The 26,821-nt window shown below is 56.5% G+C and overlaps 10 protein-coding genes across 10 annotated transcripts; 6 read left to right on the top strand and 4 right to left on the bottom strand.

The window, feature by feature from the left end:
- Window positions 1-11: 11 nt before the first annotated feature.
- SPSK_02992 (uncharacterized protein) lies at window positions 12-3,297 on the bottom strand (the record flags this gene model as incomplete). The annotated part of the gene is made up of 2 exons (XM_016729837.1): window positions 12-1,681; window positions 1,740-3,297. 2 exons carry the CDS (start codon window positions 3,295-3,297, stop codon window positions 12-14), a joined length of 3,228 nt encoding a protein of 1,075 aa, XP_016584847.1.
- A 1,967-nt stretch (window positions 3,298-5,264) lies between these two features.
- On the top strand, window positions 5,265-5,861 carry SPSK_03648 (uncharacterized protein; the record flags this gene model as incomplete). The annotated part of the gene is made up of 1 exon (XM_016730483.1): window positions 5,265-5,861. One exon carries the CDS (start codon window positions 5,265-5,267, stop codon window positions 5,859-5,861), a length of 597 nt encoding a protein of 198 aa, XP_016584846.1.
- A 522-nt stretch (window positions 5,862-6,383) lies between these two features.
- Window positions 6,384-7,357, bottom strand: SPSK_03517 (oligosaccharyltransferase complex subunit delta (ribophorin II); the record flags this gene model as incomplete). The annotated part of the gene is made up of 2 exons (XM_016730355.1): window positions 6,384-7,125; window positions 7,230-7,357. The coding sequence occupies 2 exons, from the start codon at window positions 7,355-7,357 to the stop codon at window positions 6,384-6,386; spliced, it is 870 nt and encodes a 289-aa protein (XP_016584845.1).
- Window positions 7,358-8,112: 755 nt separating this feature from the next.
- Window positions 8,113-9,379, bottom strand: SPSK_03405 (glutaminyl-peptide cyclotransferase; the record flags this gene model as incomplete). The annotated part of the gene is made up of 2 exons (XM_016730243.1): window positions 8,113-8,629; window positions 8,715-9,379. The coding sequence occupies 2 exons, from the start codon at window positions 9,377-9,379 to the stop codon at window positions 8,113-8,115; spliced, it is 1,182 nt and encodes a 393-aa protein (XP_016584844.1).
- A 1,105-nt stretch (window positions 9,380-10,484) lies between these two features.
- On the top strand, window positions 10,485-15,606 carry SPSK_02927 (ABC transporter; the record flags this gene model as incomplete). Its single annotated transcript, XM_016729775.1, has 10 exons — window positions 10,485-10,661; window positions 10,726-12,142; window positions 12,205-12,893; window positions 12,956-13,575; window positions 13,639-13,710; window positions 13,787-13,837; window positions 13,904-13,968; window positions 14,036-14,720; window positions 14,780-14,860; window positions 14,886-15,606. 10 exons carry the CDS (start codon window positions 10,485-10,487, stop codon window positions 15,604-15,606), a joined length of 4,578 nt encoding a protein of 1,525 aa, XP_016584843.1.
- Window positions 15,607-16,077: 471 nt separating this feature from the next.
- Window positions 16,078-17,631, top strand: SPSK_03298 (uncharacterized protein; the record flags this gene model as incomplete). The annotated part of the gene is made up of 2 exons (XM_016730136.1): window positions 16,078-16,396; window positions 16,457-17,631. The coding sequence occupies 2 exons, from the start codon at window positions 16,078-16,080 to the stop codon at window positions 17,629-17,631; spliced, it is 1,494 nt and encodes a 497-aa protein (XP_016584842.1).
- An 857-nt stretch (window positions 17,632-18,488) lies between these two features.
- SPSK_03236 (siderophore biosynthesis protein) lies at window positions 18,489-20,234 on the top strand (the record flags this gene model as incomplete). The annotated part of the gene is made up of 1 exon (XM_016730077.1): window positions 18,489-20,234. The coding sequence occupies one exon, from the start codon at window positions 18,489-18,491 to the stop codon at window positions 20,232-20,234; it is 1,746 nt and encodes a 581-aa protein (XP_016584841.1).
- Window positions 20,235-21,213: 979 nt separating this feature from the next.
- SPSK_03526 (nmrA-like family protein) lies at window positions 21,214-22,170 on the top strand (the record flags this gene model as incomplete). The annotated part of the gene is made up of 1 exon (XM_016730364.1): window positions 21,214-22,170. One exon carries the CDS (start codon window positions 21,214-21,216, stop codon window positions 22,168-22,170), a length of 957 nt encoding a protein of 318 aa, XP_016584840.1.
- Window positions 22,171-23,035: 865 nt separating this feature from the next.
- SPSK_03598 (uncharacterized protein) lies at window positions 23,036-23,808 on the top strand (the record flags this gene model as incomplete). The annotated part of the gene is made up of 3 exons (XM_016730435.1): window positions 23,036-23,221; window positions 23,278-23,368; window positions 23,435-23,808. The coding sequence occupies 3 exons, from the start codon at window positions 23,036-23,038 to the stop codon at window positions 23,806-23,808; spliced, it is 651 nt and encodes a 216-aa protein (XP_016584839.1).
- A 559-nt stretch (window positions 23,809-24,367) lies between these two features.
- Window positions 24,368-25,973, bottom strand: SPSK_03283 (negative regulator of DNA transposition; the record flags this gene model as incomplete). Its single annotated transcript, XM_016730122.1, has 2 exons — window positions 24,368-25,422; window positions 25,487-25,973. 2 exons carry the CDS (start codon window positions 25,971-25,973, stop codon window positions 24,368-24,370), a joined length of 1,542 nt encoding a protein of 513 aa, XP_016584838.1.
- Between the last annotated feature and the right edge of the window lie 848 nt (window positions 25,974-26,821).

Genomic DNA, 26,821 nt, shown 5'->3' with positions numbered 1-26,821 from the left:
TCCACCCTTCCCTACACCTCTAAAATCCGCGTAATCGTCACGTCAATTTCCTCGCGCGTCATATCCTGGCCCGCGGCGCGCTGGCCTGCAAGCACATCGTCCAGCCGGTTGAGCTGTTCCACCTTGAGGACGTAGGCGTTCCACAGCTCCTCGGCCTCGCGCAGCACGCGACGTGGCCTCTGCTTGTCGTTGAGCGCCTCCTCCGTCTCGCCGCTCTTGCGCATGGCCAAGATCTGCATCCACAGGTGGCGGCGTTCGTCGTCCAGCAGCTTCATGACGTACGCCAGCGCGCTACCAGGATCCATGGACGGGTCGGGCAGAATGTCGTTGCGGCGGCCGGCGGTGTTCGACGAGGTCGGCTGGCCCGGTTGGATCGGCCGCGGTACGGCCACGGTTACCTTTGCGTTCTCTCCAACTGGGCCGGCATTTTGACAACACACGACACAGTTGACGCGATTGTGCTTGCAGATAGCCGTCGTCGATGCTGCGGAAGTTGACGTGGTCGTATGGCGCAGAGTGTGGTTGGTCGCCTGGAAGGAAACAGACTTTTGCTGGCTGGGTTTGCTGGACTTGCTGGTCTTGGAATGGCTCGCTTTAGCCTTGGCCTCTGCAACCCGCGAGGCGGCGTGGACCTGTGCCAGCTCGCGCTCCAGCTCCTGGTCATGTATCTCGCCGTGCTCCGCGTCTTCGCCGTTCTCGCCCTGCTCCACCTCCACGTTCTCCGTCTGGAAGTCTAGATCGGGAATGATAAACGCCGACGTCATGTTCTCATCCATTGAGTGGTCGACCGCAGATTGGCCCGAGTCCGAGGCACCATCACTCTGGGCCAGGTCGGCCACGTTCTGGTTGTCGTCGGGCCGCTCTTGGTCATCTTGCTCCGACTGGAAATCGTCTACGTACACGTCAAACTCGTGCTCATCACGGCCATCGTGCTCCAGATCTTGGGTCGTCTCCGCAGGCTGCAGCGTGCCCCGGTGCTCCTGGGGTAGACCGCCAGGCCATTGGCCCAGAACCTCTGTCATGCGCATCAGCGTCTCATCCTTGGACGACCACGACTCGCGCAGCTTGCGGAAGTTCTCGTCGAGCTGGTGAACGCTCTTCTCCTTCTCGCGCAGAAGCACCTGCAGCTTCGTGATCTGGTTCCGCTGGCGCTCGACAACAGCATGCACTGTGGCCTCGCGGTCCTTGCACTGCTGCCGCACTGCGTGCAGCTTCTCCTTGAGTGCCGTGTTTTTCTGGGCCAAAGCGTCCTTGGCGGTTGTGAGTGCATACTTTTCGTCGCTGCACTTGGCGTGGTCGCCACTGAGCATGCGCTTTTCGGCGTCCATGCGTGCGATGCGCTCCTTGTGGAGACGCTGCTCTTCGCGTTGGCTGCTGTTGGCGGCGTCGCGTTCGTCCTTGAGTGCTTTGATCACCCGCTCGCGCTCAGCCACCATCTGCTCCAGCTGCTGGATACGCCGCTGCGCCTCCTGGTTGGGACGCTGTGCGGACGCGGCCATCCGCTCGCGAAGAGCCTCCAAGTCAGCCGAGAGTTTCCTGGCTTTCTCAGCAGCGGCATTGGCGCGGCTCACGGCCGCATCGCGCTCGGATGTCAGATTGGTCGAAATTTGAGCCTGCTCTTCGTACTGCGTATGGATGACGTCGAGATCTGTCTCGAGCTCAAGAATCTTATTTTGCAATACTACAGCAATTAGTACACGGGCGGAGAGTGAACAACGCAGACTCAGACAGCTACTCACATTGGTTCTCCTCGCCGCTTTCTCTGGCAGGGTCATCCAGGTCTGGCGCAAAGTCATTTGCGGCGGACTTGTGGGCAAGGCTATAAAAACGATCAAGAAGCGACTTGTACTTGATCTCGCCTTGGACAATCTCGTTCTGGAGCATCTCGTCGTGCTCCTGCAGGCGCTTCACCTCCTCGCGGATGGTCTCAATATCCACGAAAATCTCCTTCTCGTCTTCGGGAATGCGACCAGCTGGCAGCTGGTACTTCTGCTGGGCGTCAACGGATTGGGTATAAAAGTAGTTGCCAGGGGTGAAGCGCAGAGTGCCGGTGACGAGGTTCTGCAGGAGAGGGAACGATTTGGACGGAACGATAAACGACTGGTTAGTAACGCCATCGTTGCTGTCTGACCGAGCCAGGATCGCGGTATGAGCTGCGGGTGCAGGTGGCGCCGAGCTGGTCCTCTGCGGTACATGAGTCGTTGTGGTTGTAACGGCTGTCCGGATACCCAGGTCGATATCCTCGCGTGAACCGGCAGACGTCTCAGGCGACGACAGCTCGTCGTCCAGGAGCGGAGAGTTCTCAAACACCACAGCAGATTGGTGTTTCCTCTTGGTGTCCGTCTCCTTCAGCGAACCTGTCGTGACCGATTTCTTCAACGCCGGCGCAGGTGCAGGAGCAGATGCTGCAGCACGAGACACGGCGCCATACCGCAGGGGAGAGGGCTTTAGCTTTTGGGTAGCCGCTGCCGTCATGACGAACGACGTCTGTGACTCGTTTTGCACCGTAGCTTGCAGAACTGGACGGTTGTGTCGGGTTGGCGCGTCGGCCATGCGACCGTTTTTCTGCTTATTGTTCTGGGCGGATGGGAGGGGTCCGCAGTTCTCCTTGTCAATGTGCACCAGGTTGTCGATGACACCAAAGTTGGTAGTGGAATCCGCGTCCACGTTGACCCGGTTGTCGTTTTGTGCACCTGCGTCGGCGTCCTCAAAGATACCCGTTTCGGTCACATCTTCGGGTCGCCACTCCTTAAAGGTACGGAACAGGGCCGACGTGTTAACGACACCACTCAGGATGTCGGTGGCTGTCCGCTTCTCCTCGCCGCCGTTGCCAAAGCGGCCAGTAGATTTGCGCACGCGGTGGCTCCCGCGCTGGTAGTGCATAGAAGCACGCGTCGACTCGGCGTCGGGGCCGGCCGAGAAGGTAGAGGAGGGGGTAGAGTCGGAAGTGAGGTCATTGTTGTTGTTGATGTTGTCGCCAAAATGGATGGAGCTGTGTGTGATGGTGCCGTGCGAGCCTGTGGACGAGGGCGGTTCGCGAAACTGTGCGGGCATCTGGGCGCGCGCGTGCTTGGCGGCGAGCAAGATGTCGTCGTGGCGGGCGCGGCTGGTGCGCTGGCTGAAGGCCATAAGGTCCTTGAGACTGTCGAGCGTCGTGGAGCGGTCGGAGTCGTAGTGCAACAAGCCGGGCGCGTTACGTGCCGACTCTTGGTGCTGGTGGCGTGGCCGGTGGTGCTTGTCCTGCACGACGGAAGGCCGGGCGGCGCGATTGGCCGTCTGGACATTCCGGTAATCCATTGCAGGATAGGAGTGTGTATATGTGTAGTTGTGGGAGGATGTGTGAAGTCAATCGGTGAGGTAGAAGAAACACGCTGATCAACGCGACTTTTGGGGCAAAGAAATAAAAGTAAACAAAGCGGCCGTGAGATCAAGTCGTAAAGAATAAAAGGGAACAAGAAAACAATGTTTGCTCAGATGCAATGCTGAGACGCGTCCTCAAACCTCCAGAAAGGCACGATGCTGTCCGGGAGTGTGTCGAGGTCCTCGTCGCGGTGAGGCCGTTTCTTTGCGTGGGAAAGACGTGTCGTGCTGCAAGAACCAGGAGAAGATGTCGAGACAAAACAAAACAGCAGGAGAGCTCTTGGTGCTGGTGGCCAGTGTGTTATTGTGGGGCGTGGGGTAGCCACAATTCTGGCCCAAAAAGGCAAGAACAAAACAACTACGAACGAACTGGCTCTTCTCTACTGTTTAGCCACACAATGCGACGGCTCGGACGAGGCTGGCATTTCCGATATACCGCTCGTAAGAAAGAAAGATCTTGCATTTCCATAATATCAAAAAGAGTGTTGAAGATATGCCACACTCGATAGCGGTCGACGACGTAAGACCGCACTAGACGGTTTGTTTTGATAGCTGGCCAATCAGAGTGCGGGAACAATACTTCAGAAGGAAGGCGCTACGAACGTCGAGTCTGTCGTATTGTCGTATTATGTCAGCATTCATGACGACAGCAACTGTAAATGGCCCTCGTCTGCGAAGCGGCTGTGGCAGTTTCATCGGTGGACATGCTCAGCCAATCTGAGACGCATATCTACATATCTGTTCTCCAGAATGATGTCGCACTTATGTTAGAGGCCCGTCAGACCGCTTCCCAACCATTTTTACGAATGAAGTCATACGCGTACCGCCGGTAATGCTTCGGAAGTACTGTTGTAAGGCAGAGCATTCATCATCTACGAGTACGGAGTGTTCCGTACATCGAAGTTAGGCATAGCCCAATTTCGCCCAATGCACAGAGCTTTCTCAAAACGAATTCAAAGCAGTACGATTACGCGTGAGGTAGAGCTCAGGCACCAGCAAAAGAGCAGCATCAAATAGATAGTCCGATCTTGTTCTCATTTTGTCTCAAGAACAAAAAGCCAATCGGTCCATCCGCCGCAAGGAATAAAAACCTTCTTCGTTGGAAGCTCGAATGCAGTGTACGAAATAGAGAAAAATTTAAAGCTCCGTGGCTGTGTTCCATTTTAGCGTCCTTTCAGTGCCACCTGCACTTCGCACTTTCCGCGTGTTGGAACGAGTGCGAATGCGATATCACAGCCAATAGGCGGTCGCTCCTACCCCGAGTGTCCACACCACTCCGCCAACAAATGCAAGGCTCTAGGCAGCCCTTTTCAGGGACTAACAGACAGGCTGCTTCATTCCCATCACAGCCCACACAATTCGCACGATCGCTCCCAATGCGGCTAACCGTACCATTCTGTGGGAAGCATGGCACAGCCCACCTGCGAAGCAGAGAAGCTTTTTGGTTCCCGTTTGCTTGTTTCCTTTAACCCCATCTCTCCATGAACAGCCCCTTGGCGCCCACGTAATCCAGACTGAGCGCGTATTACAGAGCTGCGCCGATCGATTTCGGCTGGCGGCCTCGCCGTCAGTCGTTGGGGCTGCCTGCAATATCAATTTTGTGCCCGGCGAGAGGTATGGATGGGCTCCATCCTGGTTCTGAAAGGTAACAATTGAACGTGGTTGTCGTAGAACTCGAAGGGACAGGTAAGATATAAAGCCAGCCGGTCCTGTCTATCTTCAAGTTGGTATTTGCTTCCAACATCTCCATCTTCTCAAGAAGACACTCACACACATCTCTCATAACCCATCAAACGCTCAACATCTACTGTGACATCACCTGTCCACGCGGATATCACATCCCTTTGACACCTCATCCGCCTTACATCTTTCCCACGCACCAACCAAAGCAAGCCTTCTTCAAAATGGGCATCATTCGTGATATCGTGTACAACGTGATGGACAATCACAACATGAACAACGCGAACATGAACAACCCCAACTGCGGCCACGACCGCAACGTCGTCTACACGACTCCGGTCCCTGTCGGCGCCACCTATGTCGGCTCTCCCTACCTCGGCCGCCACGACCGCCGCATGGCCCGCCGCGAACTGCGCCGTGACTACCACGACGTTCGCCGTGATATGCGCCACGGGTACGTTGTCGACACTGCCTACGTCACCTCCGTGCCCTCGCCCATGCAGCAGCAGCAGCAGCAGATGATGTACAACAACAACACCAACATGCAGTACCAGCAAGGCCCGCCGGCCTCGCAGATGTATAGCAGCAGCAACAACTACAACAATCAACAGTACGCCCCGCCGCAAGGCCCGCCGACGTATGCAACGCGCGACGTATCGTCTCAGAACAACAACAATAACAACAGCCGTGACATGGCTCGGGATGGCAACGCACCACAGCCGCAGCAACGCCGCGTCTTTGACGATGAGTCGGACGTTCACGCCCCGCCGCCCTACACACCCAACGGCAACGACCAGCAGTCAAAACGCTCGAAAAACTAGGGCGGTGGTTGTAAAGTGACGTCTTTTGGTTCTTTTTATTTTGTATTTGTATTATAATCATAGATGGCGGGTATTGGTTCTTGGAATACAGGTTTTAGGTTTTATTTTATTTATTTTCATTATTTGTCGTCGAATTAATTTTACAAAATTTAAATTTAATTTCTAAACAAAGAAAACCTCAAGCTGTTACATTTACTTTTAGAGATGCACTTCTTTATATGAAAAGCGACAAAAAAATTGTTGTAAAGCATCGCAGAACTACAAAAACTAACAAGAAGAAATCCTAGACCGCAATTGTAAACTGTGCAGCAGACCTTTTTTGCTGTATTCCTCCCCCACTCGTCTATTTTCAGTGTCCTAGTATACATTTGCTGACTCCTCTGGTTTCTTCTAGGTACAGTTTCGTACCTTTGCAATCATCAAGTTAAACGATCGGCCGCAGCTCGTCGATATGTGACCATCCCATCTTGCTCACACACCAGCCATCTCTGTCCTCCTCTTCACACTGCACCCACCCCCCGTTTACCGCTCACCCGCCAGGCGACGCGCTTGCACCTCGCCCAGCGCCTTGGTGCCGCTCAGCACCGCCACCGCACCGACGATGCCGGCGACCGGCAGCATCTGGAACAGGTTCCACGACGTGTAGTACAGGAAGAAGACGCCCTCCATGGCCAGGATGGAGCCGAAGAACGCGGCGTGCGAAAGGGGTGCTGCCGACAGCGCCTTGCTCAGGTGGGCCAGGTTGGCGCCGAGCAGCAGCCACGCGCCAAACAGCACGGGCACCGTCGCGGCCACGGCCAGAACAAACAACAGGCTAATGATCTTGGGCGGCGAGCGCGGGTCGGCGCGGAAGATGTGGTGAATTTCGCCCTTCTTGGAGAAGCGCTCGGGCGCGGGCGACGAGGGGGCCGCCGCGTTGGGGTCGTGCTGCAGGGTGAGCGCAAAGAGGCCGCCGCCCGCCTGCGACGAGACATAGGCCTGGGCAGAGCCAAAGGAGCCGATGACGAGGTGGGCGTGAATGGGGTTGCCGGACGCCAGGAGCTGCACGGGGATGTCCTTGTGGGAGATCTGGACGGAGCCCTTGCCGCTTTCCTTGACGGCTAGCGGGAAGGGCGCCTCAAGACCCGATTCCGGGTCTTGCAACAGCAAAAACGCCTGATGCGGCCGCTTCTCCTTGCCATTGTCCTTGGTGGTCAGTGTGATCTTGGCGACGTCGTTGCTGCCGAGGACGAGGGCCTTGTCGAGCGAAGCCTTGGCATTGAGCCTGACGATACGTTTAGTAACAATGAGATGAGCAGCAGGACGGAAATGGACGATGAGCCCATTGAGGAACGAAGAACAACGGCCAAAAACAAAAGCAACACCTACTTCTCCGTCACTTTGTTGCTGCTGCCCTTGGACGATATTGTGATGCTGCCGTCGTCGAAGCTCCAGGCCGACGCCGCCTGTGCCACACCCACGGCGGCGAGCAACAGTGATGAGACCGCAAACCGCATATTGATGTATGGTTTGCGAGGTAAGAAAGGGAGAGTTCGCAATGTTAAAGCTCGAAGCAGGTCGAAGTAGTGTTTGGGTGGGATGGAGGTTGGTGACGTTCAAGATCGGTCGAAGATGTCGTCGAGAAGAGGCGTCGTTGGCGAGAGTTGTATTCGGGGCAATTGAAGGAGAAGGAATGGAAGAAAAGAAAGAAAGAGGCGGCTGAGAAAAAAAGACAGATCGAACCAGCTGAAGGGTTGGCAGCGTCGTCAATGGCAGATAGCTGGTAGCGGAAAAGAAGTAAAGACACCCCTCTGTGATGGAAAGAGAACACCGTGCCGTTTGGGACGCTGTACGACAGAGGGTGTTTGGAGCTTGGTGTTGCGCGGTCGTGCGACAAGCTTTAGCAGTTACGTGTCTCTCTGGTGGAGCTCCACCCGGCCCGTGACCCTGAAACTACACGTGCATTGTCACGTGCTTATAACGGAAATGCCAAACTGCAAAGCGTCACAGCAAGAAAAGCGTGGACGTAGGTTTGAAATACAAAACGTTATATAGTTGATTGAAATCCCATGACATGGCATTATTTCAGTACACTGACGTTTTAGTTAGAGGTCTATTCAATCGGACGTGGGGTGGTCGCTGGCGGTTGGAGACGACAGATGGCAGAATCAAGCAGAAAGACAAACAGGATTAGAGCGTAAATTTGTTGTAATTTGAGTAGAAGCCCATAATATAAACGCCACACTATGATAGCCTCCCCCCACTGTCATTGTCATAACTCTGTCTTGGCAGACTCCCTTGTCGTGCGGCGAGTCTGAAGCTGGGGCAGCATGCCGTCCAACTCCATCCACTCTGCGGTGAATGCCGTCACGATCATGGCCCAGTCGTCGACGGTCGGGATATCCAAGTTTCCAGGGGTATCTGCCATGGTGTGCCACACGGGCGGGAACGGCGCGGGGATGATGTGCAGGATAGCCACGCCGCGAGCCATAAACGGCACGTGGTCGTCCTCAACAAAGGCGCGGGAAAACTGCGAGGGCTTCTTGCCCGACTCCGGCAGAAATTTTGCGCCTGTGCCCTCGGACGCCAGGACCTTGAGCCTGCGCATGCGGTCCTCGAGGGAGGCCATGCGCTGGTATGCCCAGTGCGTGGTTTGGAAGTAGGACGGCACCGTGGGATTTGGTGCGCCGAGAAGGTCGAGCAGCACGAAGAGGCTGATGGAACTAAGTGGGTTGGAAAACGTCGAGAGGGCCTCGTACCGAGTGGCCTCCCATGACTCGGCAAGTGCTCTGGTACGGGGGGGGGGGGGGGGGGGACGCGGTTTAGTATGAGACACAACACGGTCAAAGAATATGACAAGGAATACAAACTCACCTCGAGCCGTAGAGCGAGTCCGTGGCAGTCCACTTGACCCATGCCTCTTCGCCGTCCAGCAGCATAATCTGCACGCCACGCTCTTCCTCGAGACCGCTGCCGGCATCGCCCGAGGCCTTCATGGCCGCCCACTTTTGCGTCAGCGCTTGGTCGAGGCTGCGCGCCACGTGCATCAGCATCGCACACGGCGCAGCGCTGTCCGTGGCCCCAATAAAGCCCTCGGGCTGGAACAATGTGTCGTAGTGTGCAGCCAGCGTCAGCCGTGCCACATCGCCCGGCGCAGCCCAAGGCGGGTCGCGCCGAAAGATTAGGTTGGCAAAGGGAATCTGCTTGTCGCCCGTGGCCGGTGTCGTAGCCGTCGAGTTGTGCCACTCAATTTCCCACTCGGGGAGCTGCTCCTTGAAAAACCGCACAAAGTGCTGCTGCACGGCCCTGGAGCCGGGCGTGCCCGGGACGCGCGGGATGAGGATGGGTGCCAGCAGCTTGCCATTGTGGATGTCAAAGTCGGCGCCGGCCGTAGGTATGCGCAAAAGACTCTCGTCCGACAGCGGCCCGTAGGCGCGGGCGCCGGTCATGTACGTCGCAAGGACGAGGAGGTGCGCGAAAAGAAGAGACAAAGAAAAGGAATCGGTGCCTGGAACCCAAGACGGCTGCAGTGGCCACATGATGTGTTGCAGCCGGAGACGAAACTAACTCTAGGCGGGATGAGGAGGAAAAGGCGGGGGAGATGTATCGTCCTCTCGACAGTCGGCTCTCGGCGCCCACGCGCAGCTTCCACGGCGCCAGGTGTGCGTCTCCCGCAGTGAGGCGCAATGCTGTGTCGCCTGCTTGCGATCGACACCCCAACGTCGTGCGGTAGCGCAGACTATGGCCCAGATTCGTCTGACGTTGTCCAGTGAGACTCGTTCGGGAGTAAGACTTTTTCCGTTCGGTCGCTTGCATCCACACACTCTTCTTTCCGTGGTCCTGTGTTCGCCCGCAGAGATGGACCGTTGTGAGAGATAAAAGAATGTACGCAGTTGGAAAAGAGAATGCGTGTAACGTGCCGTGTGTTCACCCACGTTGTGGCAAAAGACCCGTCGAAAAGCCGATGCGGCCAGATTGGCTGTCTCGAACCAAGATCGGAAACTGGTATCTGTTTATGGAGCACTGCCGAATAGCACCAAAAGCGGGAAGGCCTGTCCTCCAGCTGCTGCTTTAGAGCAGGGGTCCTCGCTATCCGCAACCATCTTAGCGTCTGAGTGAGGCTCTAGTGGGTGGGCGCTGCACGCGATGCGGCGGGCATTTTCAAAATCTCTGGGCCGAAACGCCTCCGAGGCCCCCAAAAGCCGCCTGTGGTGTCGACAATTCAGCCTGTCAACCGCTCCTTCCTCGAGTTGACTGGTAACAAAACACTGATGGTAATCCTGAACATCGATCCTTCCTTTGCATTAATTCAAGTCCCTTCCTTTCATTCGTTGTGTGCAGATAAGCCTGCCTTTGTAATGGTCTAATAAACTGGGCACTTGTCGTCGGAGACACCCAACATTGGATCAACTCGCTTGTTTTATGCTCCGTAAGACACAATACGAGAAACGCAACCCGTCCCCACCACGCATCGCAGCCGTAAACAGTATGGATGGAATTGTGCAATGCGACCCCTGGCAAGACGGTATATAGGTTAGAGCGTCAACTTCGGCCGCTCGCGATGCATCTCATCTGTCTTCGCTATCGTCCTGTCCATTCTTCTCCGACAAGAGGCTGCTGTTGATTTCTTGAGCGTGATGCAGCATGGCGGAATTGCAGACTGTGTCGTCGTGGAGGACGCGCCCGTCTGCACAAGACGGTCTCTTTCTGGCCGCCGGCTTGGCTTCATGGATCTTTCTTCTGGTCCTGCCGGTGAGGCTGCGACAACTGCATTTGGCGTCAGTCAAGGTCAACACCTCTCGCCTTGCCTTTTACAAGATTGTGAGTTTCGCATGTTCATACACGTACCCGTTGATGTCATGATTCGTCCTGTTTACAACCCAAGGCTGCCTCGTTTCTGCTCATCGCCGCCTGTTTTAGCTCGGCCTTCATCTTGGCGCGCAGGGACACCTCCGACTCGTTTGCAGCTCAATGGAGCCTGTACGGTGGACCGGCCGCGTCCGTAGCGGTCGCCATCCTCTCCTTCCAGGAGCACCGCCGAAACCTTCGCCCGTCCAACACAATCGTGCTGTATCTCGTGGCAACGCTTATTATCGACTTGATGTCGCTGGCTGTCCCATTGCGCTTTGGCTGGCCGACTACATTTTACGGGGCCAAGACTTTCGAGGCCACGGCCAAGGGAACGTTACTTTTCCTCGAAAGCCGTAGCAAACAGCGTATCCTGCGCGAGGAATTTCACGATTTGCCTCCCGAGGAACTAGCTGGCGTTCTCAGCTTGACGTATTTCTGGTGGCTTCATGACTTGCTGCAGTTGGGCTACGACAAAGTTCTGTCGCCAGCCGACCTTCCTCGGATGGATAGCAAGCTCGAATCGGATCCGTTGCGGCAGAAAATACTGGCCGCATGGGAAACACGAGGTAGGTCTATTCAGGAACAACAGGCGGCATACTACATGGCCCTAACCCAATGTGCTTTGGTTCTAGAGACTCCCGACAAACCAACGACACTCCCTCGCGTCTTGTTCAGTTGCTTTTCGGTGCCAATCACGCTCGTCGCGATTCCACGGCTCTTTCTTATTCTATTTCAATTTTCACAGCCTATCTTGATAAGCAGGGCAATTTCTTTTGTCCAAGGACTCGCCCAAGAGCAGAGCATTGATGATAATGCATCCGCTGCAGGATCTTGGATTGTCGTGGCGGCCGGCTTTGTCTACTTTGGTCTCATGACATCTACCGTTGTCTATCGCCACCTACTCGATCGCATCCAAGTCATGCTCAAGGGTGCCCTCGTTGGCATCATTCACCAAAAGTCTTTAACAGGACGCAGCCATGCATATGACGATGGAAAAGCCTTGACCCTTATCAGCACAGATGTTGTCGAGATTGAGGGTGCTGCTGAGATGTTTCACGAGTTGTGGGCATTCTGTCTCGAAGCAGCCGTCGGCTTCTCCATGCTTGCCATGGAGATTGGCTGGCTGTGGCCGTTGCCAGCGGGTATTGTTTTTGGTAGGTTTGTACCTTTATGCTGCTCTTCCAATGCCATACACAAAGCTAATACCGGCATGTCAGTCTTCTCCCAGACAAGCCGTTATGCGGTGAAGCCTATGAAGGCGAGGCAAACCGCGTGGAACGAAGCGACACAGAAACGGCTGTCCATGACAAGTTCGATCCTTGGAGCGATCAAAAGTGTCAAGATTCTCGGGATGCAGACGGCCGTCGAAGATGTGATCCTACAGCTTCGCGAGAACGAGCTCCTTGCAGCAAAGGGCGTGCGCTGGGTGAATGTGCTCTACAACTCGAGCGGTAAGGGACGACTGTTATACAACCAATCGACCTGTATCTTTCACTGACGAGTAATTTTGCAGCAAACGCTTTGGGTCTTTTCTCGCCTGTCTTGACTGTTGCCCTCTACGCAATTCTCGCGTCGGCGCATGGCAAAGAGTTTGACACGAGAACCGCATTCACGACAACGGCCATTCTGTCCATGATTACACACCCAATCAACATGGTCATGACCATTCTACCCCGGATTGCAGCATCCATGTCGAGTTTTGAGCGCATCCAGACGTATCTGCTGAGACCAAGCGTGGACGACAAGAGAGTATCTACCGAGCATGAAGACATTTCCAGAACATCGGATGCAGTGGTTTTTACGGATGTCACCATTCCCGACCAGCAAAGCTCGAAGCCTATTCTCCAGTCTGTGAATTTCAGTATCGCAAAGGGATCACTTGCTATTGTCGCTGGGCCTGTCGGAGCTGGCAAGACTCTACTAATGCACAGTATCCTGGGAGAGACTATATTCAGCAAAGGAACGGTAGCTGTGTCTTCATTGAAAATGGCGTTTTGCTCGCAGACCGCGTGGTTGCCAAACAGAACGATCCGAGAATGCATCCTGGGACTCGACGGAGGTGTCCACATTGACCAGACACGGTATGACAAAGTGCTAGATGCCTGCTGCCTGCTTGAGGACTTTGGTGCCCTTCCAGACGGAGATCAAACAGTTGTTGGTACCGGCGGCCAAAATCTCTCCGGTGGCCAGCGGCAACGAGTGGTGCGTACTCTATACGGCGTGTATGTTTCTTGTCAGCTACTTACTGACCGCTTCTACAATAGGCCATTGCTCGAGCTGTTTATTCCAAACTTGATATGTTCGTTTTTGACGACAGCTTCAGTGCCCTGGACAGCAAAACACAGAGCGCCGTTATCAACAATTTACTTGGACCCAACGGTCTTCTGCGTAACAGCAGCATGGCCGTCATATGGGTAACTAACAACCAGTCGTACTTCCACCTTAGCGACAAGGTCATCTTGCTTGCAGATGGCACTGTGAAATATCAAGGCGATTTGCAAGATAGTGACAAAGCTGTTCTTGGGCAGATGTTCACGGATACTACGCTTGCTAGTACCAATTCGGATGAATATACTGAAAACGATACGATACAGGCAGACGCCTCACAGCCCCAAAAGGCGAGCCCAAAAGGACCTGCTGCTGCTATAGACTATCAACAAAAAGATGGCGATCGTTCATTATACAAGTACTACATCTTGTCTGCAGGTATTGGCAACGTTTCCCTTGTCGTCCTTTTGACGGCAACGTTGGGCTTTTTCTTGACGATGCCGGCTCTTTACTTGAAGTGGTGGACGGAATCGAAACCTTCAAATACTGTGCTATATGCTTCGGGATACGTTTCCATGTTGGTTGTCGCATGGATGGCCACGACCCTATTGAAATGGTGAGGGTTTGAAGATGTATCACTGTGTATTACCGCGCTTATGAGGCTAACAAGCTGTCTCAGGGCTGATATTATACTCGTTGCGGGCCGGTCTGGCGAAACTTTGCATCGTCGTCTTCTCCGGTCGATCTGCAAGTAAGTACATGGAACGTAATGTGGTTCATTGCCAACGAGCTCCGTCCGTAGACAACTGCTGATTGTTCTTCATTAGTGCCCCTCTCTTCTTTTTCTCCAACACGGACCTCGGAACTGTTTTGAACAGGTGAGGACTATGGATGACGGCCCGGCCACGTACGCTGTTCTAACGATATTTGCGTTGCTTGTTCAGGTTCACCCAAGACATCCAGCTTGTTGACAAAAAGATTTCCGTTGCAATGAGCAGCTTTCTAGCTCGTACGTATCGCGAACAAACGTCGTATTTCTAAGAAACGAGACAACTACGACGCTAATACTGGTTCAGAGTGCTTTAAACTTCTGATGCAGGTCATTGTCCTTGTCATCTCGCAGCCCCTCCTGGGTGTGACGTTGCCGATCTGCGTTGCAATTGTGTATGTGGTGCAAAAGCGGTATCTACGCACGTCAAGGCAACTGCGACGAATAGAGCTCGAGTCCCAATCTGCAGTGTACTTTAACATTCTGGAGACAGTCAGCGGTGTTCAGACCATCCGTGCGTTTGGCTGGCAGGATGCCATGGCCCAGGAGAATGCCGTGTCGCTTGACAATTCTCAACGGCCGGTCTACCTCACGCTGTCTCTCCAACGCTGGCTGAACGTCGTCCTGGACGCGGTTGTTGCCTGTATTGCTGTTGGTACGGTCTGGCTGGCAGTGTGGGGGGCACTTGCAGGGGGCTCGCCCTCGCAGCCCATCATACGACTGAGTCCGTCAGGTGGACAGATTGGTGTGGCTTTGAACATTATCCTTGTGACCAACACGACGCTCCTTCGCCTGATCCAGACGTGGACAACTCTGGAAGTGTCATTGGGGGCTGTTGCACGACTTCGAGAAGCAACACACGAGACGCCACAGGAGGAGTCTTTGCTGGACAAGGATGCGATCGAAGCCAATGGCGACGCTGGAGGGCGGCTACCGGCAAACTGGCCAAGTACTGGGAAGATCGAACTCGCCAATGTGACGGCATCCTACAGGTGAGTATATCTCTGCCGCGCTACACGCCACTGTGGCTTCTTTACTAACAGCTGCATAGTCAAGATACACCTGTTCTCAACGGGGTGAACTTGAGCATCAATCCGGGCCAGGTAGCTGTTATCTGCGGGAGAACAGGGAGGTATGTGATAGTCTATGCGGACTAGTATAACCCTTGCTTTCGCTGACCGTGTCGTTAGTGGAAAGAGCTCTCTTCTCATGTCTCTCCTGCGACTTTTAACTGTACACACGACCGGCAGCATCACCATTGACGGCATCAACCTGGCCGGTCTCCAGCTCGACGACATCCGCGAGCGCGCATTTGTGACTGTGTCACAAGATCCGTTTCTCCTCCCCGGCGCCAGTCTCCGTTTCCACTTGGACCCAACCGAAACGCTGCCGGACAGATCGTTGGCTGAGGCACTGCAGAAGACGGGGCTGCTCAGCTTGTTTGTCGGCAGCAGTTACGATGAGCACGGTGGCGATGTTGTGGATGGAGCGACCGCCTCGCTATGGGACCGGGCGCTTTCGTCATTCCCCGTGCTCTCGGCCGGCCAAGCACAGCTTCTGTCACTGGCCCGTGCTTTGCTCCAGCTGCAAACCCGGTCCTCCGTTTCTTCCGAGATGTACTCGGACCGCGAGCACGGCAAGCGCATGCCCATCGTTCTGTTGGACGAGATCACGGCGTCACTCGATGCGGAGACGGAGGCGGCTGTGTATGATGTGGTGGAGGAGGTGTTTATCAAAGGCCAGCAGGGTGCCGGCCACACGGTGCTGATTGTGACGCACCGTCCGGCGGCGTTGACACGACGGCTCCGGCCGGGCCAAGATGTCACTGTTTGGATGAGCAGCGGCAAGGTGGAGAGAGTCGAGCCTGTTGAGGTCTAAAGCTAGCTTGCGATACTGGACGGGTTTGCGTGGAGTGGTGTATTGGTCGTGCGACGATTTGGACGACGTGCACCATGACGTGGAACAGCCTTCGCGGTGACTTGAGCGTGTCATATACGAGAACTGTGGACAACGTGATGGTATTTTTAATTCGGGTTTAATTCTATTTATTTTATGTTTAATTTATTTTCGTCGTCGACAATCATTCCATTGAATGTGCGGTTGCGAGATGAGCTGTGGTTTGTTGATGTAGGGCTCTAGCCCCTGACTACAGCTCCTAGCTCCAGTGGTGTCGTGACGTCATTATTTTGTTCCTGTGCATGACAGGTGGCACGCGATAAGGTCTTGGAATTCTCTGTCAATCATTTTTGCGACGCAACAAACGACGGCTCCAACGATTACCGGCACGAGACCACCATTCTACACCGAAACGGACGCCCGTACCGCAGCTTGCACAGCTTGTCGTTGACAATGGCCGGCGCAGGGTGGCTACCACCGCGATTCCTGGTTGTTTCACCGCGCACAGCCATTCTGTGCAGCATACCGCGAGCACCGATCCACACCCTCTCGACCCGACCCGCGACGCTTCCGTCCTTGAACTGGACAGGACGTGTCGGCTTCTCGACGAATCCGCCGCCGGCAGATGGCAAACACGACAACGACAGCGCCTCGCGACTCCACCCGGATGAGCAGCATTCGCGGGCACGCGAGCTACAAGCCAAGCGGCCATGGCACCGCGAAGATGCGGACCAGCCGCCGGCGCAGAAGACGGGGGCCTTGCCAGCAAAGGGTAGGCAATGCATGTTCACGAGTGACTACGATACGGGGACGTCATGCTAATTGTGTGCAGGCAAACTGTTGACGACACCCAACCGACTGCTCAAGTTTACGCTGCCGCTGCCAGTGGGTATACGGCAAGAGAAGGAGAAAGAAGCCGGCGGCAAGAGCGGTGACCAGGACGGCGACAAGGACGGCGACAAGGACGGCGACAAGGACGGCGATAACCAGAATCCACACACAAACATCGAACCGCTCTCGCTGTTCCTGCACCCACAGCAGCCGCTGTCGTACGTGCAGCGGCTGATCCAGGCAGAGCTGCCGCCGGTGGTGGACGCCAAGGGCCGCGAGCGGCCGCCCAACGTGTACTTTTGGGCCGAAGAGACGGGCGCCGAGCATGCCGAGGGCCGCGGTACAGACTCGGAGGCGGACGCCAGCCAGGCGCGGCGCAGCTCGCACGTCGCGGCGTACTCGGGGCTCGGGCACGAAGCGGCGGAGCGGCACGACGCCGACAAGGACTGGGTGCGGTGGGGCAGCAGCACGGAGATGGGCGACTTCATCCGCGAGGCGGCGCGGGGCCGCGAGTTTGCCATTGTGATTGAGGGCGAGCCGCCGGCGACGGAGATTCGGGTCAGCGTGCCGTCGTTTGCGGACCGCACGTTCTACCAGCGCATGCGCCTGCGGCGGCTGTCGCGGCAGATTGCGCACCAGGCGGCCATCAAGCAGGAGTGCGACGCGCTGGCGCACCGCAGCGCGCGGCGGCTGGCCAAGGGCGGGTTCGGCGCGCTCGTCGGGTGGTGGGCGATTGTGTACTACCTGACGTTCATGACCGAGTACGGCTGGGACCTCGTGGAGCCGGTGACGTACCTGGCGTCGCTGACGCTCATCTTGGGCGGCTACTTCTGGTTCCTCTACATCTCGCGCGACCTCAGCTACAAGGCGGCCATGAACGTGACGGTGTCGCGGCAGCAGACGGCGCTGTACGAGAGTCGCGGGTTCGACGTGCGGCGCTGGGAGCGGCTGGTCGAGGAGGCCAACGGCCTGCGGGCGGAGATCCGCAGCGCGGCGTACGAGTACGATGTGGACTGGGACGAAGCACAGGATCTCGGCGGTGCCAAGGTCAAAAAGGTGCTCGAGAAGGAGGTGAAGCGAGAGAAGGCCAAGAAGGAGCGTGAGGAGGCAGAAGAGGCCGAGGCGGAGGAAGTGGAGGATGAGGAGATGGAGGCCAAGGACAAGGAAAAGAAGTAGGGGAGGGAGGTGGTGATGGACTGTCGGACAATCTTTGATGTACATACTCGGCGAATATCATGACTTGGAGTTGCTCGAGATCTCGAGATCGATCGTGACGATCCGCCAAACGCAGTCCTGTTGGTCGCCGTGTTTCGGCGGTGCCGATGTGGTGTGTCTGTGTGGTGTGCTCCAGCCCCTGGCCGTCAGTCCATTGCGGCAATCGTGGGACGGTTTCTAGCGTTAGGGCCGGCCACGCCCACTACACCCACTACGCCCACTATTGTGAATGCCTGCCGTCCACAAGGCTGAGCAAACATGGAAGGACCCCGCTCCCGTGAGATCTGGAGATGGGCAACGCTAGCCGTGCTTGCCCCAACTAAATAAAGCATGTGCAACAGAGGGGAAGGAGCTCGAACAGCTTTAAAGGGCGACACACGTACGAATTAGTGGCCCCACTTTCGCAGGCGGGTGACAAGCAGCTGGAAGTAGATGAAGTGGTGTTATCGCTCTGTTGTGCTTTCGCCGCTTCTACTTTCATGAACCAAGAGGGAGACGTCTGCAGTGATTTGGTGACAGCTGGCCTCGCTTTGGACGGTACATTCCACTATCTTCTCCGGTGTACCGCATTCTCCAGGTCTACGAGGTACCGACGTACTTGCCGATATCGTACGATCTGGCGGCGACTGCCGAATGCACTTTCCCAAGCCGGCACGCAGAGCTACAGAGTCAAGGGTGGGGCTGCTTTTCGCTACGAGGGACATCAACGATTTGCAACGTTTTGCTCGCTCGACTCTCTCAACTCTTGTCAACAACCTCTCGATTGGCAACACCGTCCACACACACGCGCTGTCCACACCGCCAGCACCCCGCCGGCCATGGTCAACTCCACGGTCTACCTGCCGGACGGGCAGCACTTCACCGTCGTGCCTGTCTTTGCCGGCCTCCTCTTCAAGTCCAACGAGCTCAACCCGCACCACTCGCCCTATCCAGTCGGGTGGACAATCGTTCTCCATACCGACGATGGCGACGAGGGCGGCACGCCGTCAGGCTCGGCCGGTGCGCACGGCCGCGGCGTGCACGCCTTTTCGCGCCCCACGCTGCAGGGCGACTCGCTCTTTCTCTCCTCCGTCAACCAGCCCAGCAGCGCCGAGTTCAAGCCGGCCGCCAGCCCGACGCGCCTGGCCGCCATGATGCTGTGGGTGTCGCTCTACTGGTACTTCCAGCAGCCGGCGCCGGATGTGCTGCTGCCGCCGACGGCACACTCGAGCGGGACGCCGCTGGATGGGCGGCCGCGGGGCGAGTGGCGGATCCGGGTGAAGCGGGACGGCATGCTGCGGGTGCGGAACCTGATTCCGAAGCTGGAGCGGATGGGGCTGATTGTGACGCTGGAGTCGTCGGTCGTCTGCGGCAGCACCACGAACGGCAGTGGTGGTGGTGGGCCGGGCGGCAGCGACACGCCCCGGGCCACGTTTGGCGACGACGACGGATGGGACCACATGTATGTCACGCGCAGCATGTTTTGGCAGATCCCGCCGCAGCTGTTCCTCTTCTCTCTGCAGCCCGTCAAGCCGCACGACCACCATCGCGGACTGAGCGGCGGCAACCTGTCGTCGTTCCCTGGGTCGCCCATGGCCAGCCGGCCGTCCTCGCCTGGTTCGCCCGAGTTGGGCGATGCGAGGAAGGCAACGCCGCAAACACTTGGCATCGGCGAGGCCGCCGAGCTGGCCGACAGCCTATCCTTGTCCACCGTCGCGACCAACACAGCCGTGCCGGTGGCTGCTCCGTACGCCGTCACCTCCCTCCCCGGCAGCCAGTCGGCCACCCCCACGCCGCCCATGCTCGCGTCCGTCCAGAGCTTCCCCATGGGCCCGTTTTACTCCACCTCCCACCTGCCCACCTACTACCCGCCGAGCCCGCTGCGCTACACCATGACCGGCAATGTGCGCCACCCGGCCCGCCCACGTCCGCCGCGCATGGGCGAGGTCTTTTACAACCGCTACATCCCGTCGGTCCAGCAGTTCCTGTCGTTGCGCGTGGCCTCGCTGTCGCCGCACCCGGTGCCGTACTACGGACCGAGAGCGTCACCGGGCACAGGCGCGTCGTCGGCGCCCCCTGCCGACCGCGCCGCCCTCCTGGCCACCCTCTCCGACGACGCCCTCCTCCAGACCTGGATGGCCGTGCCGCGCGTCCACAAGTTCTGGGGCGACTACTCGCCCGCCTTTTTGCGCACCGCCCTCGCCAGCCGCCACTCGTTCCCCGTCATCGGCCTCTGGGACGGCGTCCCCTTTGGCTACTTTGAGCTGTACTGGGTCAAGGAGGACACCTTGGGCCTGCTAATTGGCGCCCAGGCCGACGACTTTGACCGCGGCCTGCACGTCTTTGTGGGCGAGGAGTGGGCGCGCGGCCGTGTGGCGCTGTGGCTCACGAGCGTCGTGCAGTGGCTGTTTACGAGCGACTACCGGTGCATGAGCGTGTGCATGGAGCCGCGCGTCGACAACGAGCGGTTCATTGCGCACCTGCAGGCGGCGGGCTTCAACAAGCAGCGTGAGATTACGTTCCGGCACAAGCAGTCGTGGTTTGGACGGCTGCACCGCGACGGCTGGGAAGGGCCGGCGCTGTAAGGTGCATGGGCCGGCCGTGTAACCGGTGTATTTTTGAGCTTGGAGCCCTTTTGATTCTTTTGGCATCATACATACCTTTGCGCATGCAACCGTTTTGTGTCTTTTTTTACTTTTTTCTGTCTTCTTGTTTTTACACTTGGTATTTTTTTATTCTACTCACCATCTATCTGCTTCTACTCCTTTGGATAATAACACTTCTTTTCTATTTTCCGAAAAGCGACACTGACGTCACTGCTCGACAACGTCCGATTAAGATGCTGATGCAAGTTGTAGAGAGTTGCTCCGACTCGCGCGGCGCAATGGCAGGTGGAGGGCCGCTCTAAAACGGGCCACACATCTGCTTAACAATATCACGGCGCGCCAGAGCTGAAGCATAGCGCCGCCGCTAAATTACAGCAACACACACCAGCCACACAACTCGATGCGCATTCCTCCGACGACACGGCGGTGCATGGAAATAAAGGGCAAACTCCGTCCAGCGATGACCTAAGCACTGAGATTCGACACAACGTTGCATGAGGTAATCCTTGACCTTTCTATTCTGCGTCCGTCTTTCCTTTTTTTGTTTTGCTTTGCAATGCATCGACAAGTTTGTTGTCTTTCCTGTGTTTGTAGATCTCGGCGGTCGACGAGACGGTGGATCACGTGTGCTATGCCTATTGCGCAATCTACGTCCGACGCGGCTCAAACTAACAACCAACAGCACGTAGCCCTTTGTATGAATTCTGTACATTGACGTCAATGAAGCAGACGTCGCCGGGTATAAAACTGCCGTCGTCCGCTCGTCGTTCAGAGGAGAGAGAGAGTATCGGACATCAACATCAACATCAACAAGCACAAGTTACAGCATCTCATAATATATTGTCGTTTTCGACACATCAATTACATATTCACATCTTGGACACAGTCTTTGACCCTTGAACCAGCCAACAGACTCATCTCACAACCAATTATAAAATCTGACTCTCCCAACTATACAATGGCCCACTCCGTCCTTGTCGTCGGCGCCACAGGCAAACAGGGCGCCGCCGTCGTCAAGTCCCTGCTCCATAGCGAAGACGCCAGCCTCGTCGTGCACGCCCTGACCCGTGATGCGTCGACACCCCGGGCCCAGGCTCTAGCTGCGTCCGACCCGCGTCTTCGCCTCGTCCAGGGCGACCAGCTCAAGCCCGACGCCATCTTCGCCCAGCTGCCGGAGGGATCCATTTCGGCCCTCTTCTTGATCACCGTCCCGCCCAAGGAAGAGCCCCAGGCCATTCCGTTTATCGACGCCGCGCTCGCCCACGGCGTCCGCCACATTGTCTACTCGAGCGTCGACCGCGGCGGCGACGAGCGCTCGTGGTCGAACCCCACACACATCAAGCACTTTGCCGAGAAGCTCACCATTGAGCTGCATCTGCGCGACGCGGTCAAGAAAGCGACGCAGGCGGGTCCTAACAACAGCAACAAACCAGTGACGTGGACCATCCTGCGCCCCGTCGCCTTCATGGACAACTACAACCCGGGCTACTTTGTGGCCGGCGCCTTTGTGAGCATGCTGTCCATCACGATGAAGCCGTCCACCAAGCTGCAGCTCGTCGCCACCAGCGACATTGGCCGCTGGGCCGCCAAGTCCATCGAGGCCGCCCTCGCCGACCAGGCCGACGGCACCGCCGTCTCGCCCTACGCCAACCGGGCCATTGGCCTGGCCGGCGACAACCTGACGCTGGGCGAGGCCCGCGCCATCTTCCAGCGCGTGGTCGGCCATCCGACGCCCTGGGCCCTGTGGATCGTGGGCAAGCTGGTCTTGCTGCTGGTGCCCGACATCAAGACCATGTTCACGTGGTTCGACGAGGAGGGCTACGGCGTGGACATTGCCGCGCGCCAGGGCGAGGTGCCGGGCGTGTCGTCCTTTGAGACGTGGCTGCGCAACGAATCGCAATGGAAGATTGAGTAGGAGGGGCAGGGAACGGACAAAAAAAAACATGCGAAAATAAAGAAAAATGGAGGGGGGGGTAACAAGGGATCGTTTTCGCACTCTTTTGTTTCATAATGATAATAGTAGTAATAATAACTTTCAATGTTTTGATAAAGAAGTTGTTCTGTATAGACTTGGATTTAAGCAGAACTATTGCTTTGATACACTACAGTTCTCTAGGATTTGCCGTTAATATCCTGATATCCTGGCTTCCAATGAAGTCGCCAGTTTTACCCACCTTGGGCTATCCATGGCTACACTGACACAGCTACAGACAACATGTAAGGCTGCTTGCAGCTGGTCTGATGTACATAACAAAGGTCGAAGACGCACAGCCAGGTTGCCGGAACACATTTTACTCTAAAATAGGCCCGAAATACAGCCAGCACAGCGGAGGTGACCATTGTGTGCTAGGTACAATGTCCTTGTTAGACGCTACACTGTCACAAACCATTGTTGAGGATGCACATAATATTCGATTTCTCGTTTGCGCTTCGGGCGGTGTTGTCTCCGTTCTCCAATGCCATGTAAGCTTGTCTCTTGTTCACGACGAAAAGTTGTCTGTGTTACTGCGCAGCTCTCAACATCATGATTTGTGCTGTCTTGTGCCTGCTTTCATGTAGGGCAAACCATCTTGGTACCATTTTTGCTTCTGCGACGGACGGCCAAGAATAGACTTGTGATGGCTTCAACTATACAGAGAGCACGATGCATCAATATAAAATAACGCTTATCTCTCCCAGACTTGCCTCCTGGCCGGCTGCTTGGAAGTGTCTATAGCCCAAGACAAGGTTCTCCTCCTTCTTCCATGCGTCCACACGTTTGTCTGCTGTATCTCCGCACAATGACGCGTCTTTCTGTCCATCACGGTGTCCTCAGGGCGGCCCTCCTGCTCGCCCTCCTCGCCCCGTTATGCCCCTTGGCTCTGGCTCAGAGGCCCGGCCTCATCCAACACCATCATCACGAACAAGAGCAAGACTCTCCGGACGACAATCAGCTAGAGAGCCACGTTCCCCGCAACCCAGATGCCGTCTGCTCCATTGTCCGGTACTGCCCGGATCCTATCATGTCCATTCTCGGCAACAGGCGGCAGCAGCAGCAGAGAACGACGTCGTCGACGACATCGACTCGGGAGTTGTCGTCGTTTCCGTCCTCCTCCTGCACAACCCTCCACGCCGTCAGCTGCACCTTTTACACTGTCTGCAACCTGACAGCATCGGCGCCCACTGACACCTGTACGAAGACAACGACGACGTCGTCCTGCACCACGCCCACATCCACGACGCGCTGCAGCTCCAGCCTCAGCTCCAACTCCAGCTCCAGCTCCGTCTCCAGCAACGACACCAGCAGCAGCACCACCTACTGGGTGTCCTGGTCGTCGCCGGTGCCCACGCCGGCGAGCTACTCCTATGGCCGTCTGACGCCCGTCCACAGTCCGCCGTGGCCGAAGCTGCCGTCGTCCTTGTCGTCGTCCTCGTCGTCTTCCACGCCCTGTCCCTCTACATCGCTCGACAGCATCACGTCGTGGCCCCCCAGCTTTGCCACCGAATCGACGACACGGTGCCAGCACCACTCGCGGAGCATTCGCAGCTTCCACTCCATTGTGCGCCCGAGTGAGACGTCACGTCTGCCACCGTATCCAACGACAACATCGTCGTCGTCAAGCACGACGAGCAGTGAGGACGACTGTACAAAGACGACAACGCATACGTCCAAAACGCATCACTCGGCATCCAGTGTGTTTATTTTGCCAGAGTTGTATGGAGCATAGTATTTGGAGGTGGTCCGACAAACTCGAGGAGGTTACCAGGTCTTTGGTCAGACTTTCTCGAGGAATTATGTTGTTTATGGGGGAGCGCAAAGGAAAAGCACCGTTTATTTAATTTATTATTTCGATTTGTTTTTAATAAAATCAAAACATAAATAAATAAAACAAAGGAAATAGAGCGCCAAATAAAAACGCATAGCAACCTGCGAGTCTAATGTAGGACACATATTTAATACCATATAATCCCATGAAAACGCCAATGAGCCATTGTAACATAAAGCGACACTAGTATACAGAACATGAACTGACATTAAAACCCAAAAAATCATGCCGAAATCCAACGATGAACGATGCACGATAGTGATGGCAGACATGCTTGTTTATTGCCATTGCACCTTTCCTCCTCCGTCACTCCTCATCGCCCTCCTCGCCCTCCTCGCCCTCCTCGCCTTCTTCGTCGTCATCGCCGTCATCACCCTCGTCCTCTTCCCCTTCCCCTTCGTCGCCATCCTCGGTGCCCTCTTCGTCGCTGCTCCCAGACCCGTCGCTGTCCCCGTCGCTACCCGGATCGTAGTCCTCCTCGTCCTCGTCCTCTTCGTCCTGTAGCTGCTGCTCGGCGCGCTGCAGCTCCGTCAGCCCATCGTCCGGCACGCCGTCTCCGTTGGCACCGGCCGCGCCACCGTCGGCGCCGCCCTCGCCGTTGGCCGTCTTGTCGCCCCGCGCGTTCTCGGCCAGCTCCCGCTTCGCCTTGCGCCGCTCTGCCATGCTGCGGTCTTGCAGGTTGTGCCGCTGGACGTACGTCTCGCTGATGCCACCGTAGTCTTCCTGGTCCAGCATGCCAAACTCGACTTCCTCGTTGTCGTCGGCGCCCGTACCCGCCCCCACGTCCACCTCAACCACAATGTTGAAGGTCCGCTGCAGCACGTTGGTGTAGCTGACGGCGACGATGCGGTCGAGTGGCAAGAACAGCAGCGGTTTCTTGAAGCCCCAGAGGATGCCGGTCGGCAGGAAGAACAGGTAGCCGTCCTTGCTGCCGCGGAAGGCGCGCACGTGCACAGCCTTCTCGGCCGGGCGGAATGGCTGGCGCGCGGCGCTGTGGAACACGTTGGGGTCGGCGGCCACGATGATGGTGCGCTGCCGCGCCAGATACACGTTCTCGGCGGACCGCAGCTGGCCCTCAATGGCCCAGTGGAAGAGCGTCGTGTACGAGTCGGACACGGGGGCCGCGAGGCCGGCCGAGGGTCCGCCGACCTGGCCCGGCTTTGGTGCGGTGGCGGGCACCGTAAAGACAAGCGGCTCGGCCGCGGGAGGAGGAGGAGGGGTTGTGGGTGCCGCGGCTGCGGCTGCGGCTGCGGCTGCTGGCGTCGGTTTCGAGAGCGACGCGAGCGCCGCGTGGCGCGGGAAGAGGATGTAGTTGTACTGCACCTGCGTCTTTTCGGGCACTGGGAGGTAGAAGACGTATTCTGCGGCACGTTAGCTCCTGATTACAAACGGGCACTCTACACGTGTGGGTTCGGGGGAACCTACCAAAATCCGTCCAGGCGTAGACGATGCCGGGCACGGGCGTCGTCGTCTTGGCGGCCCGCGCATACAGGTAGTTCTTGGTAAAGCACAGGTCGTACTTTTTGCGCTGCGGGATCGACACCGAAATGTCCTTGACCTCGAGCAGCACCGTCTCCGCCGCGGCAGCGCTGAGCAAGTCGGTTTCTCTTCCTGCGCCTCCGCTGCCGGTGCTTCCGTTCTGTGGTGCCATTGCTGCCGTCCCTTGACGCGCCGGCAGCGCACTGTGACTGTGTCGGTTCGCCTCGCCCTCCGCCTCGCCCTCCGCCTCCACGCGTCGCCGCTTGTGCGCCGGCTCGCCCCCGCCATGCACTTGCTCGTACACGTAGCCGGCGATGCTGTTGAAGAGCGGCGTGTGCGCCGGCGACTTGGCCGCGGCGGCCCGGATCTGCTCGACGAGGTCGGGCCGCGATTGAAATGCGAGGCTGAGCCTCTCGGTGTCGAGGCTGGCCATAGTTTGGTTGGTGCTTGTGGGGTCAAGAAACAGTTGTCAGAAAAGAAGATCCAACGTCGCAATGGTTCAATATGGTGTAACTTCGAATTCGGGGTAATAGGTCCGGCCGGCAAGTTCAGAGGAATCGACACGGTAGAGTTGTGGTGGTCGTGGTTGTGGTGCACAATTGCTGTGTCGCGTTTGGTGATGTCTCGAAACAATCGTTTTTCGGTGTAAACGCGGCGTGGGAAAAGGAGTGATGCATTGGCGGTACCACTGCTCAAAATCATGCAGACAGGCACATGCTGGCTAATTGGTTGCGTTCATTTTTAGCGCCCGCTTCTTCTTTCAGGGCACGTTACGATGTAATACAACAAAACAGGACCTCTGCCCGTTTCGCAGACGATCAACATCTAGCAAAAGATAGCAAAACTACGTCATGTGACACGGTTCACAGATTGAGCGCCAGCATTTGGCATATTACGTTACTAAAGGTGGTAAACTATTCAATTCAGGAACGCAAAAAAGCAATGACTAAATAATTGAGATTCACAACAAATCGAAAACAGAGGCACCCGAGCCGCTTAACAAGAGCAGCTTGTTGTCGACATGCGCGTAGGCTGCATAGAAAAAAGAGGAGAGAAATGAGAGAGAACTCCACGGCGCCGATAAGGAACGATAAGAACGTCTTGTGTATATGAGAGTGAAACAAGGATCGAGGGCAAGTGGACACTAGCATGTGGAAAATGAAAGATGAAAGGAACGGCAGTAGGCAGTGCATGCTGTAGACGAAGAAAAAAGAAAACAAAAATGCTGCTTCATTTCGGTGGGAGAATGGCCGGAAGAGAAAAGAGGGATGAGGAGAACGC

The sequence above is a fragment of the Sporothrix schenckii genome (assembly GCF_000961545.1).
Source record: "Sporothrix schenckii 1099-18 chromosome Unknown Cont47, whole genome shotgun sequence".
Lineage (NCBI taxonomy): Eukaryota > Fungi > Ascomycota > Sordariomycetes > Ophiostomatales > Ophiostomataceae > Sporothrix > Sporothrix schenckii.
The sequence above is the reverse complement of the archived record's forward strand: the minus strand, read 5'-3'. Positions and strand labels throughout refer to the sequence as shown.